Here is a 14,505-nt window from a genome sequence, read left to right as displayed (position 1 = left end):
TCAGAAATGATATCTAGCATTACACTATATTTAGAATATATCTGATATCCAAATCTGAGAAATGAAACAGTAGTTTTTATGTCTTGAGTTAGAGCAGGCCGACCTCATCTGTTCATGTATAAGCCTATATCTGAAACCCATACTTCAGTTATGACAGACACACACACACACACAAACACTTACACAAAGGGTACTGGGAGTAATATTATTTGGCTGATAGATGTAGTCTATTTGTTTCACACACACACACACACACGCACACGCACACACACATGCACCTTCACACACTGATTCTTGTAGACTATTAGATTTCAGTGATGTAATATTTAGACACACAGCTGTCTGGCAGCAGAGTATTTCCTGTTGCTCTAATCAAATTATCCCCTGAGACGCCTCTCCTCTCCTCCAGGCAGCGGACGGGTCGGGTCGAGGCCGGCCTTGGAAACAGTCAAGAGGTGCCGTATATTAAAAGCTACTCGCATGAAGTAAATAATTAAATGAATAGCATGAGTGAATAATTGTTTCTGGGCATCACTTTGCTCTCTCGCCCTCTTCTCCGGCTCTTTTAGGTGGAATGGTGGAAAGAGTACTAGAGTACTAGAGTATCCTACTCAAGTAGAAGTACTGTTGCTTTACTGATATTTTACTTAAGTATCAGTAAAAACCCTGTTATCAAGTCTTTGTGGAAATCAGGCAATTTTGTTGCTCTGTCTCTCAACTTCCCACTGAGCAATTTTAATTTTAAATGGTTCTGGACAGCGGTGGAAAGAGTATTAGACTGTTCTACTCAAGTAGCAGTACTGTTACTTTGCTGATATTTTACTTATTTTACTGAAGTAGAAGTAAAAAAAAGTGTACAAATCTACTGAAGTAAAAGTAAAAATTAAAAATGTCCTCAGAGTAAAGGTTACTGAGTCATCATATGAATCATAAGAGGAAGAAGGAGAGCAAGAAGAAGTAACAAATTTGTAACAAATTACAGTGTATTCACTTTTCCTCTTGTTAGTGATTCCAGTAAAGGCAAATCCATGAGGATCCATGAGCAGTCATTTCTTCTTCTTTTTTTTTTTTTTTTTTAACAATTCATTATTGAATTTTTGTAAAGAAGAGCAGCATAATGGAGCACGTCATTACACTGAGAGTCAGTAGAGAGTAAAAACAAGGTGAATGTTTGAATACAATACATTAATACGGTAAGAAAGCACGTAAGGAACACACATAACTAACAATTTAGAACAAAAAGATAAACGCAAAAAAGCAAACAATAAATACAAAATAAGAATAAGTTATCAGAACATACAACACAAAAAAGTATGATCTAATTCCCTATTTTTGCTTCATATTAATAGACATTTATATTCAAAGTCATCTTATAATTGGAATTATTTTTATAATTATACCAGACTTTTGCAGTAGGCCTAATATTACAATCCTAGAGTAAGTGACATAAAGGCTCTACTTTTCATCAGTCTGTAAACACAACTGGGAGGGGTTATGACAGTGACGTCATGACGTAGCTGGCGGGAGTCGTGACGCTGCTGTTCCTTGTTTTCAACGCAGCGCGGGAGATTCAGCAGAGCCTCGTCAGGGAGAAGAAACTCTGTAACTCACTCGGATAAGTTGTAAGTTGTTTTACGACGCTCTTGTAAAGTTATAACCTATGCATTAACTACTTAGTTCACATTAAAAACACAAGCTTGAGTGAAACATGCGTTGTGCTAGCCGTAATGCCGTTGACAGCGTTTCTTTGTATCTTATCGTTAAGCTTAAAGTAACATTAGCTAGCTAACGTTGCTTTGGCTTTATTGTTAGCGTTAGCTCTTCAGCTAGACATAAAGTAGAGTCGTGTTAACTGAGTTAGCCGTGGCAGAAAACAGCCGAGAGAGCAAGGCAAGAGGGTCACCGGTGTGTCCGTGTGTCAGACGTGTAATGGAGCCGTGCTGCTGCTGCTGCTAGCTTCAGTTCTCAGTGTCTGTCTTTCTGTTCAACAGGCTGCTGCTTGTCAAAATGCCTTGTGAGAGGAAGCCGATGCGCTACGGACACTCCGAGGGACACACCGAGGTCTGCTTCGATGACAGCGGCAAGTACGTCAAACAATACAGTCTTAATCATGAACATGAAGATCAGTGGTGGAAACAGAAGAATTGTTACTTTGCTGATATTTTACTGAAGTAGAAGTAAAAGTACTAGTGTAAAAGTAAAAAGTGTCTCATTTAAAGTGTCCTCGGAGTAAAACTTCCTGAGTTACTTGTTAGAAAAGAGAATGTTGTTAGCTGTGATTTTCCCCATATGATCCTCTAAGGCAGTGGTTCTCAACGTGGGGTCCGGTGACCACCAGGGGTCCTTGATGGGGGTTCCAGGGGGTCCCCAGCAACTGTTAAACTTCACCATTATTTAATTTACAAGAAGTTAACACAATTACAGAATGTAGAGGAATTACTATTTCGGTCATAGTTTCACTGTTATCTCTCTACCTGTAATACAGATGGTCATGGAATTCTGCACAAAATCATATCTAACAATAAAAATATTCTCAGATTTGGGTTCGAGAAACAAAATCTCATCAAATGGGGGTCCGTGGCCCTAATGTGGACTAAATTAGGGGTCCTTGATATGAAAAAGGTTGAGAATCATTCCTCTAAGGAGAGAGGACAGAGTTCAAACTGGATTCTTTTAATTGGAAAATGTGGACAGTACAAGATAAAGGGTGTAATCAAAGTAAAGTCAGATTCCTCTTCTCACTGTGAATGGATCCACAGTTTGTCAATTTATGATTGTCCAGTTTCTGTTGTTAATGGAGAAAGACAAAATCTGTTCTGTAATGGATGGGATTTAAAATGTAATGAAGTACAATACCTCAGTAAAAATATACAAGTAGAATTACTGACTTTAAAAAATATGCGACTCACAGTAATGTGAGTTACTAGCATCATCACTTCACATCCCAGGTAAAACCCTGTGATGGAGATTTGTGTTGATACAGCAGCAGTGTGAATAATTTTAACATGATTTCTTGACTTAATAAGAGTGAAAAATCAGGCCTCTATGATGTCTAATTTTGACCAGTGTAATGAGTCCCTGAATTTCACCAAGCGAGACCTTGAAAGTAATTGAAAAGTCCTTGAATTTGATGTCCAAGTGAGTATGAGAACCCTGTAAACCCCATGTACTGTATATCTCCATACATACATATGTTTTTCATAAGAGCGGCTGTAGTGCGGCAGCTTTAACCAGTTTGGGTTCAGTGCCTTGGTCAACACTTTGCCAGCGTTGGTGGGAAATGCAGTTCTATTGTGTCCGAAACAGTCTGCACACCTACGTATATGTCTTTTTTTTTCTATTATTATTTAGATTTTTTTGGGGCATTTTTGCCTTTTAATGGACAGTTCAAAGTGGTAAGAGACAAGAAAGATTGAGAGAGAGAGGGGGATGAAATGTATATATGTATTCCAGGTTCTCAGAGCATGTAGCCTACATCATTAAATCATACAAAAATTTACTCGAGCACACTGGTATTCTTGCGACTTCACTTTATGTGGAAACAATACCTTGTAGTCATCAGATCACAAGCTTTTTCTTTTTAGACCAAACAACTAATCAATTAATCGAGAAAATAATCAACAGATTAATCGACAATGAAAATAATCGTTAGTTGCAGCCCTAGTTGGAAGTTTAAAAGTTTATTTTTTCAGTGTTTGGAAACATTGGGGGTGAGGCAGACTCATGCTTTATGTCATGGTGCGGTACAAAAGGGGTAAGATACTGTAACTTATAATCAGTCATTTTTAAGTACCTCTTCAAAATCCATTTATACTTTCAAATGCTGTGCCTAAAATAAATGTCCTATTATAATCATTCTTCAAATCCTATGCCTAATTTATCCAGTAGATCAGTGGTTAGCTCTGTCGATTCCATTCCCTTCCTGTGTGCAGTTTGCGTGTTCTCCCCATGTTCTCCTGGGTTTCCTCCCACAGTCCACAGACATGCAGCTCAGGTGGACCGGAGACTCTGGAGACTTCCGCTGATCAGGGATCCTGTCTCTTTCCCGTCCCGTCTCCTAACCATTTCACATTTCCCTCAGGTTCATCGTAACCTGTGGAAGTGACGGAGATGTTCGGATATGGGAGAGTCTGGATGATGACGACCCCAAATCCATCAACGTTGGGGAAAAGGCCTACTCTCTGGCTCTGAAGGTAGGTCGTCTGCAGGCTTCTAGGTTGGTTTGGGATGGGTAGTTTACTGTGTCATGGTGCAAAGTTTGATTTAACTGAGGGATTTGCTAGATCTCCCATTGTAGTATTGATGTTGTATCTGTTGAATAAGTACCAATACCTTTAACAGTTTAACAGTAAGCCCTAACAGGATCAACACACTGTGTATTCCCTGGACTTCCCTCCACAGAATGGGAGGCTGGTGACCGCCGGCTCCAACAACACGGTGCAGATCCACACGTTTCCTGACGGCGACCCGGACGGCATCCTGACCCGCTTCACCACCAACGCCACCCACGTCACCTTCAACAGCAGCGGCTCCAGAGTCGCCGCCGGCTCCAGGTAAAGCAACGTGTTCAGCTGGTGCTGTTGGTGTCTGCTGAGATGCTGAGGCCGGGGACACTAGAGGACGTTTAAAATCCTTTTGAATCCTTTTGGTTTTGAAAATGCGTTGCGTCACACATGTAATGACAGATTTCACAGATTTTCTTTTTTGTCTCGGTTGAAAATCAGCTCATGTTAGACAGGACAGAATGTCGCACACTGCAACTAACGATTATTGTCATTATCGATTAATCTATACATGATTTTTTAGTCTATAAATGGTTAAAAATAATGGCAAATGCCCATCACAAGTTCCCAGTGCCCCAACTGATACTTAAAATGTCTTAATTAGTCTGACTAGCAGCCAAAAAGGCCAAATAATTAATTTTATAATGATATGAAATGGAGAAAAGCAGGGGGGTGGCAGGGGGTTGAGCGATGAGTCATTTTCAATATATTGTGGAGTTTTACGTACGGACATATGTCACCACTTATTTTTAATACATCACGGAACAGAGGCAATAGTCTTTGCATTGCACTCATGTTAATTTTCTGGCGGAAAGCTATTGTTTACAAACACCGTTACCAACACATGTGAGTTTGGAGCAAATTGAAGGATTTTAAGTTTCACTTTAGTTTTCACAGTGGGGCGATCTGTCAGATTGAGTCTAAAGCTGCAGGTCTGCTGGTGTTTCTCATGCAAGCGGATGGGGAAGAAAGGCGTGTGTGTGGGGAGTTTACAAGCAAGGTTAGGAACATTAGTCTCTGGTGTGACAGAGAACATAACATGATGCAGCGTTACAGATCGCTTTACATCAATCTCTATACCGGTGGTTCTCAACATGGGGTCCGGGGGCCACCAGGGGTCCTTGAGGGGGTTCCAGGGGGTCCCCAGCAAATTGATGAATTGTTAAACTTCACCATTATTTCATTTACAAGAAGTTAAGACAATTACAGAATGTAGAGGAATTACTATTACGGTCATAGTTTCTCTGTTATCTCTCTACCTGCAATACAGATAGTCATGGAATTCTGGACAAAATCATATATAACAATAAAAATATTTTCAGATTTGGGTCCGAGAGACAAAATTTCATCAAATGGGGGTCCATGGCCCTATTGTGGGGTCCTTGATATTATACTGACCAACCTTTGGTTTTGTGGCGGCGCATGCTGATATTGTGGCGGTGTGCCACAAATGAACCTATGTATGGGGAACACTGATTTGTGAATCTGTAACCAGCAAATGTTTTCTTGATAAATGACTAAAACGATTAATCGATTATCAAAATTATAATCAATTAATTTTCTGTTAACCGACTAATCGTCCCATCCCTAGTCTTAACCACTGCACTGTTTATGGACCAAGATCATGGAAATAATTAGAGCGTCCTTTTTGAAATTATTCCTGAAATGATAAAGTTCCTTTTTTGTTTATGACAATGTTCAGTTGACTGGATGAATCCACCCAGTTCATCCCAAGATAAGAATCACGTCCCACCGGTGACGTGATTCTGCTAGAGAACCAGAGCTGAAGAACGGGAAATGTCACTTTGAGTTTTTCCAAGTCGTGCACATTTCTTCTGCTCCGGCTTTCCCTGTGGCGGCCGGGGAGCTGCCGTGCGGAACGTATGTCTCTTGTGTTTAATGTCTCGCGTTCTGTGGAGAAGCCAGGACCATGATCTCAGTGGGTTTATTTCTGCTCCTCCGATACAAAATGAGCCGCACACACACACAGCAACAACAACAACAACAACTGGATGATTCTTCCGACACACAGACAGAGCGGCACTTTGGATTGGTTTATGATTAGTCTTGATTGGAGATAAACGTCTGTTTGCTGCCAGAATTGATTTGCTCTAAACAGGTTTATCACAGCAATCAAAGCACAGAGCATGGCGCCATATTGATGTTCCTGTTTTCACACAGGTAATGTCTGTTGTGGTATCGATTGTGAAAATTCAGGCATCTGAGGCCGTTAGGGCGGATTTGGCATCTGCATCCTGAAGGATGTTGGAGGAAATCAGGATTATTATGATTCTCTTGTGCATTGATTTGACAATTTGCACGCTTGTTGCATCACAGTTGACAACATGCCCTTTCCCTTATTGGAGCTGCTGTTTGCTCCCAGCCAGACACGCGCACACACACACACACACACACACACACACACACACACACACACACACACACACACACACACACATACACTGCCTGCACACTCCAGTCCGAATGTTTTCTCCAGTCCGAATCTATTCAGTCTGGCTTTTATGTAGTGTTTTATAATTTTATGGTTTTAGTATTTATACTTATTTTATTTATTATCATTATTATTGATTTATTTTTATTTTTTTTTCTATTTTGTTTTATCAACATTTCACTGTTGATCATTATTATTTATTTTATTCGGTTTTATTTTATTAACGTTTTACTGTTTTACTATAATACATTTATTTTGTGTAGTATTTCATAATTTTTATTTTTATTGGTATTTTTATTGCTTGTATTATCTTTTATTGTTTATCTTTTATTATCTTAACTGCCCATCTTTTATTGTCTTATTCAATTAACTTTTTTATTTTTTTTGTTTTGGTGTGCATTAGTCTCTAAATCCGTTTTTAACATCCTGCATTTTGTCAATCACTTGTAAAGCACTTTGATTTGCATTTGATTTGTTTGAAAGGTGCTATATAAATAAAGTTTGATTGATTGATTGATGTTGTTCTCTCTCTTCCTCAGTGACTTCATGGTGAAGGTGGTGGAGGTGTCGGACAGCAGCCAGCAGAAGACACTGCGGGGCCATGACGCGCCCGTCCTCAGCGTCACCTTTGACCCCAAAGACGACTTCCTGGTGGGTGAACCTGCTTTTCTCCAGCAGCTGCAATGTGCCAATGGGGTTTTTTCCTGTTTGTATGCTGAGTATGAGTAAGAGCAGGGTCTGACATGAACACCTACCAAATAATATGAATAAGCTTATTTTTATAGCACCATTCATACATAGAGTGCGACTCAAATCACATAAAACCTTTATTTCCCAATATAGTTTAATTGTTTTTGTGTTATCCTCACAAATATTTACATGTATGATTCTTTTTAGTTTTTTCTCAAACTCAACCTAGTTAGTCTTTAATGGGGTTAAGTTATTGCAAACCGACAAAGAAAACATGCTGATTTATTAAACATTTTCAAAAGCAAGGTGTCCCCAGACTTCTGACGGGCAGTGTGCGTATCGCCCCGCTCTCCTTCAGCCGAGCGTCTCCTCAGATAGGAAACGGTTTGTCCCGTCAGGTCACATGACCCTCTGTCTGCTTCCCGCCAGGCGTCGGCCAGCTGCGACGGCTCTGTGGCGGTGTGGAAGATCGAGGAGCAGGTACGTCTCTGTTCCGACGTCTGACGCTGACAGATTTAATCACACAGCCATATATTTCTGTTACGCGGGCTCCATCCCTCTGGCCGGTCTGTCAGACGCCGCTCTGCTTTGTGTCCGTTCAGACTCGGGCGGCCAGCTGGCCCGTGCTGCAGAAGAGCAATGACGTCAGCAACGCCAAGTCGCTCTGCCGGCTGGCCTGGCAACCCAGAGCCGCTCAGGTCAGTCACTGTGTTCAGGAGGAGGGGGAAGGCTATCATAGACTTTTATGAAACAGATAGGCATGGCAAGGAAAACTTTGTTTATATAGCATGTTTCATACATAAGGCAAATTCAATGTGCTTCACATAAAACACAAAAAAATACCTAATTTGTCAGGTAAAATGACATTATCAATTCATAAAATTACATATTAAAAAGAAAGAAAGATAGAATAGGTAAGGATAATAAACATAAATAAAAGAAACAATAAAAATAACACCTGTTACGTCTACATACAGATGATTTAGGCCACAGAGAAAAGGAATGTTTTGAGCCTTTTAAAAGAGGTGACAGTGGAGGCACATCTCAGAGCATCTGGAAGTTTATTCTATAGTTCAGCCAATCTAATGTGATGTGACTCAGCCAATCAGATACTGTAGTTCTGAGTGGCTGAGTCACGTTTGAAGCCATTTTAAAATACCCGGTAATTGTCCTTCTCTGACCGAATGAATTTATACTGGGTTCCCACTGGCTTTAAAAATTCTTGAAGGTTTGTGGATTTGAGAAAGTTGTTGAAAATGAATGGATCAAAGTACTTGATTTTTTTTTTTTTCATTTAAATATAGCACCCCAATTTGTCAATATGCCGTAGCTTTCTCGTTCACACTTCACAACCTGAGATGAAGATTTGTTTTAAAATGAAGGATTTCACCAGGATTTCTTGACTTCACAGGATCAAGAGTACAACATGAAGCTTCTGTAATTATGACCAGTGTCAGGCCAATTTAGAGTCCTTTTGCACACTTGGCCGTGATTGACAGTGAATTTAGGACCATTAAGAAGGTTTTATTCACTCATACAAAGCCTCTAAGCTGTTCAGAAATCACTGTAAACCACGGCCTGTCACCGCTTACTGCTTCAGTCAGGGTCTTGCAAACAGCTAATTGATCTAATTCATATTAATTAACAGAAGACTGGTTCTAAAATCAACATCTGGTGTGTGTGTGTGTGTATACGCAGCTTTTAGCAGTTCCTGTGGAGACGAAGGTGAATCTGTATGAGAGAGGCTCCTGGGATCATGTGAGCACTCTGTCTGATGATCTGCTCACACAGGTGAGGTCCAGTCCACACACACATTCAACACACACACACACACACACACACCTTCAACATGGGGATGATGTCAGTGCGTCTTCTTCTTCATGAACACAAGCTTCCCTGGGCTGTTTCCTTCAGAATCATTTTATTTGCACATACAGGGAATTTAGCTTAGTGGTTGCTTGTGTACATTTTAAAATACAGAAGAAAGACAATATAAAACCAATAAATACAGTAATATAAAAACTATATTATATTGCACTGCAATGTATAAATAAACAAAAACATTTTTTAAAAGGATAATTCCGGTTATTTCGAACCTGGGCCTTATTTTCCTAGTCTTTGCCATTGTAACGATTGATCATTTTCAGAATTTCACCACAAATGACAGTCGATACAAACATGGCAGGTACAAACATGGCAGGGAGGTTTAGCAGCAGGGCCAGAAAGTAACACCACTGACTTTTTGAGATGATAACATTTGAATACCTCAGCTGATTCAGTCTTTGATCTTTGCCTGCTCTCAGACTTTGTCCCTGCTGGCCACCGTACACTCTCTCTGACCGTGAGCCAATCAAATCAAAATAAAACGATGGCTCTGTATCAAACGGGCTCCTCTTACACTGGTTTTACATAAAACTAGCGTGTAAACCTCTGTCTGGATGGTTAGCCAGCCTGAAGTTTGTAGAATCTTAATGTTATTCCTATTTGTCGACACATAACTTGTCACAGGCTACTAAAAAGAAAAGAAAACGAACACAAAAAAACATTCATTGTATAAGTGTAAGTATGTATACATTTTACATTTAAACTCACACAGAACTGGATTCTGTACAGGAAATAGCATTGAAAACGCTTATCAAGACATATTTCTATTAATTAATTTGGCTGGTAAAAATTTTCTTAGTTTGTTAGAAACTTTCCTGTCCACAATTTGGAAACTTGTCTTTGGCTTCACCACAATCAACATGGATTTACAAACACGACAATTATAGAAAACATAAAGACATTGAAACATAAGATGACATGAAAAACACGAAAAGAGCTTATCAAATAATTATAAAATGCCATGCTAGTTTACAATGTGAAAGATTCTGGGAAAAGTGCAAATTGCACAGATACTGTACGTTTCTGAGCAGAGAAAATTCAATGGAGACGGAGCATTAGTTTGATCTTTAGGAGACAGACAGCAGCTTGTTATCCTAACTGTCTCGTTACAAGCAGAGTTCAGTTATTTTTAATAGACCTGGACCGGTCTTGCCTGGAAACGATGAGGTGTTAACTATTAAGACATTATGAGTTGATTCATCATGAACCCGCTCACCCACACATCACCATTAAGCACAACACAGCGGCTTCATAAAGAGAATTAATGGAAATCTTTGTGCCAGCGCTCGTTAGAAAGTCCTGTGTGGGTCTTCTGATCGTAAAGTGATCCTCTCAGTGAAAGGTCGATGCCTTTACAGTGTGAAGTGATGCTTTCCATCTGAATCATTTGCTCATTATCAGTGTCGGGGGAACGCGTTATGGTAATCGGATTACTTTTTTGTAGTAACGAGTAACTTAACAGTCTTTTTTTTTTTTTATTAAGCAGTCAGTTATTCGTACATTTCTTTCGTTGCCTTTTTATTTCCTTCCATAAAGTTAAAATGAAAGTCTCTCACTACATGACATAGCGCTGTTTTTGGCGGGCTCCCAATTCTGATCAGTAATTGGAAATACTTGTGACGTTTTCACCCTTTTTCTTTAAGCAGTTCAAAATAATCTGGGTATCCTGCAAGTTATTCATTGGGGACAAACACAGGTTGACTGTGAAGAACAGCACTTAAAATTTTAAAAAGCATTTGCATAACAAGCACAATAGATACAACCACACTTGAGGAGAAAAAACTTAAATACTCTTAACGAGTTACTTTTAATACCTAGTAACTTAGTAAAGTAATTGGTCTCAAAGGTAACTTTCCCCAACTCTGCTCATCACCTCCTATGTCTTTCCATTTTCCTTCTTTTCCTTCATCTGATGTTAAAACAGAAGATGAATTTGTTGCTCTGCAGCCAGTGGAGCTTTGCCCTCTTCTGTAGTTTAAACCAGTGTTTCTCAACATGGGGTCCGGGGACCACCAGGGGTCCTTCAGGGGGTTCCCAACAAATTGATGAATTGTTAAACTTCACCATTATTTCATTTACAAGAAGTTAACACAATTAGAGAATGTAGAAGAATGACTGTTTTGATCATAGTTTCACTGTTATCTCTCTACCTACAATACAGATAGTCATGGAAGTCTGGACAAAATCAAATCTGACAATAAAAATATTCTCTGATTTGGGTCCGAGAGACAAAATCTCATCAAATGGGGGTCTGTGACCCTAATGTGGACTAAATTAGGGGTCCTTGATATGAAAAAGGTTGAGAATCACTAGTTTAAACCACCAGCAGGACTGAAGCTTTAATCTGTTTGAAACCTCTATGTAAAAGCAGCTGTTTCCCCTCTTTCATTAACCTTTCTTTTTTCCCTCCTCCCCTCTGTGTTCAGCCCATAAACGTGTTGGCCTGGTCTCCATGCGGACAGTTCCTGGCCGCCGGCAGCGTCGGGGGTTTCCTGACAGTGTGGCAGGTGGAGAACAAGCTGTGTGTGGAAAGGTGCGCTATAGAAATGAGTACACCAGTGTGAAGTTGATGTGCAATGAACAGATAGCTACACAAATCCAGCTATCCTTACATATTTCAGTGATTGGCTGAAAATGTTTAAATCAAATGTGATATCTCAGACACCAGTTGGTCCCATTACATTACAGAAACATTGAAGAAAGAGATTTGCCATTACAGAATAAGGTTTCCTAACTGCGTTTAGGATTTTGATCCTATCTTTACTCCAAATAGGCATTTAGTTATTACAGAAGCGTCCTAACTTAAGAAAATTGTAACTTAGGACAGCACAGAACCTCTTTAATTCAAAATATTCAGTTGTGTAATGGTTAAATATGGCTGCTGCACAGTTCATTTTAGACATTGAAGAGAGAATCCTTTTTTTTTTTTCTTTTTAATTTCCTAAATGGATAATAAAGTTAAACTTGACCTGGTTGGCAAATTTCAAACTGTGAAAGGCCATAACTGCTACACCACCGGTCCTATTGTGATGAGTCTTGCGATGATGCATCTTGTTGCTGATTGGCCCAAGAAGGTGCCTGCATCATTCATGTGGGACAAACACTTGTTAAATAACGTTTAAAGAATAAAATGAAACTCTAAGGGCCAGTAGAACCAGGAGGAGAGGGACACTGAGATGTTCAGGATCATTAACCCTGAAGTCTCCTCCGCTCTCCGCTGCAGGCAGAAGCATGAGAAAGGCTACACAGTGTGTGGTTTGGCCTGGCACCCGTCCGGCAGCCAGATCGCCTACACGGACACAGAGGGCTGCCTGGGCCTGCTGGACGGACTCTCCACCTCCTCCAACTCCAGCTCCAAGACCGCCAAGGTAACACCCAAATAAAACCGGGTTTCACTGGGAATGTGGTTTGAGCATTGAATAGAGCTGGGTATCGTTTGGATGTTACCGCTTCCGGTGCCATTTTTCATTCTGCTTATCGATCAGATTCTTCATCGATTCCTGCTGTATACATTTTCAGGGTTAAGAGACTACATACAGCTTTAGTGGAGTTAAGTTTGACAGACATTGCTGTGTAGAGTTACTTTTATCTCAGAATTACTTTTCAAAACGGCTAAGGAACATTTGGCATAAAACCTTAGAGAACAAAATACAAGAACGAGAGACAGAAATTCAAGTAATTGGAAGTCAACATCACAGAACAAAAACAAAATATTTGCCACTGACTATTCACCAATTTATTGGGTCATTTAAGCGCGCTCTACCTGTAATTACAATATTTATAACAGCACTTGAAGGCAGCATCTGCTTGCTGCTGTAGTGACGGTTGCCATGGTGCAGAACAAGTGAGGTGATAATGAGGTAATGAGGTGAATACTGGGCCGTGACCGGAATGGATCACTATCTGTGTTTTAGGGCACTAATACGTACGTCAGACATTTTTTGTTAGTGTCTGAATCGCAAAATGATATTGTGGAATGATTTTGAGGGCACTACATATGTCCCACAATGCACTGTGTTCTAGTGAACAAGGCTGGTCACTAAAACCATGAAAGTATACCAAAATGCATTGCGAGTCTGTCGTCACCTGGCTGTTACCAAGCAACGAAGTTGTAACCCTTCCGTGGTTTTATAATGATGGCATCCTCTTCTTCACCAAACCTTGTTTACTAATGCAAGTAAATAAACTTTTTTTGGTACCCAAAAGACATTTTATAGACCAAACAACTAATCGATTAATTGAGAAAATAATCGACAGATTATTTTTTTTTTATTATAGATCGACAATGAAAATAATCGTTAGCTGCAGCCCTACATTGAAGAGAGAATCCATTTTTTTTTCTGGACTTTTTTAACCCACAGTGAAATAATTTTCCTTCAGAACATTTGGATTCTGCTGCAGAGCTGTATGGAGAAATTTTATGGTCTTTTTATTTGCCATTTTTGGAACTCTAAAGAAACGGTATCCATCAAGTTCTGTGTCGTGTGAGTGCTTCCAAAACAGAATATGGGCCAGAGAGTTTGGGTTCTTCAAATCCAGAAATCTCAGCACCTGGCCCAGTAATCGTTGAGTCATTGGTATTGATCAACATCCGTGTCAAACCCCCGCAGGTTTATTATGGTAATTTTCAAACATCCTACTTATTGCTCCGTGAAATTGCTCCTTTAATGTGGTTGAATATGCGTGGCATCATCTCATTGACATTGTCATGATAGAATGGTTTATGTGCAAATGAAATTGTTGTGCGAATTTTCAACTCGCATACAAATTGACTGAATAATTTGATCAATTTGGTTTCATTAACTGTGTTGAGTTGTCGACTTTCATCAGGCACCAGCAAGCAAAGTGACAAAAGACTACGACGACCTGTTTGACGACGATGACGACAGACTGATGGATGAAGGAGTGAGCGACACCAACTCTCCAGCCAAGAACCCCGTCGCCGGGGACGACGACGACGATGACGACGACCTCATGCCTGCCACAGGGCGGGTGAGGAACAGGGGGGCGTTCCTGGACGATGACAACTCACTGGGTAAGTTAAAGGATTCATCTCAGTCTAGAGAAGGATCTGTCCCAAACTGATCATGTGACTGTTAGGGAGAGAGATGGGAAACGGTGAAATTCTTCATATGACCAATCATGAGTTGCAGCCCTAATGTAAACGCACGATTAGAAATATTTCGATTTTTCCTC

At 40.0% G+C, this 14,505-nt stretch overlaps 1 protein-coding gene across 1 annotated transcript in view; it reads left to right on the top strand.

Moving 5' to 3' along the window:
* Positions 1–1,597: 1,597 nt before the first annotated feature.
* wdhd1 (WD repeat and HMG-box DNA binding protein 1) overlaps positions 1,598–14,505 on the top strand; it is a 31,559-nt gene continuing 18,651 nt past the window's right edge. Inside the window, exons 1-11 of the mRNA XM_071522831.1 lie at positions 1,598–1,622; positions 1,992–2,084; positions 4,082–4,193; positions 4,402–4,553; positions 7,275–7,386; positions 7,855–7,905; positions 8,028–8,123; positions 9,124–9,216; positions 11,736–11,842; positions 12,533–12,677; positions 14,140–14,344. Coding sequence (XP_071378932.1) covers positions 2,008–2,084; positions 4,082–4,193; positions 4,402–4,553; positions 7,275–7,386; positions 7,855–7,905; positions 8,028–8,123; positions 9,124–9,216; positions 11,736–11,842; positions 12,533–12,677; positions 14,140–14,344 — 1,150 coding nt within the window. The 5' untranslated portion in view covers positions 1,598–1,622; positions 1,992–2,007. The remainder of the gene's footprint in view (positions 1,623–1,991; positions 2,085–4,081; positions 4,194–4,401; positions 4,554–7,274; positions 7,387–7,854; positions 7,906–8,027; positions 8,124–9,123; positions 9,217–11,735; positions 11,843–12,532; positions 12,678–14,139; positions 14,345–14,505) is intronic.

Source organism: Centroberyx affinis, unplaced genomic scaffold, assembly GCF_046629955.1.
Source record: "Centroberyx affinis isolate AG114_WGS23_722 - 3 ecotype Tasmania unplaced genomic scaffold, CSIRO-AGI_Caff_v1 ptg001031l_1, whole genome shotgun sequence".
Taxonomy (NCBI): Eukaryota; Metazoa; Chordata; class Actinopteri; order Beryciformes; family Berycidae; genus Centroberyx; species Centroberyx affinis.
This window is presented reverse-complemented; position numbering and strand designations above follow the sequence as displayed.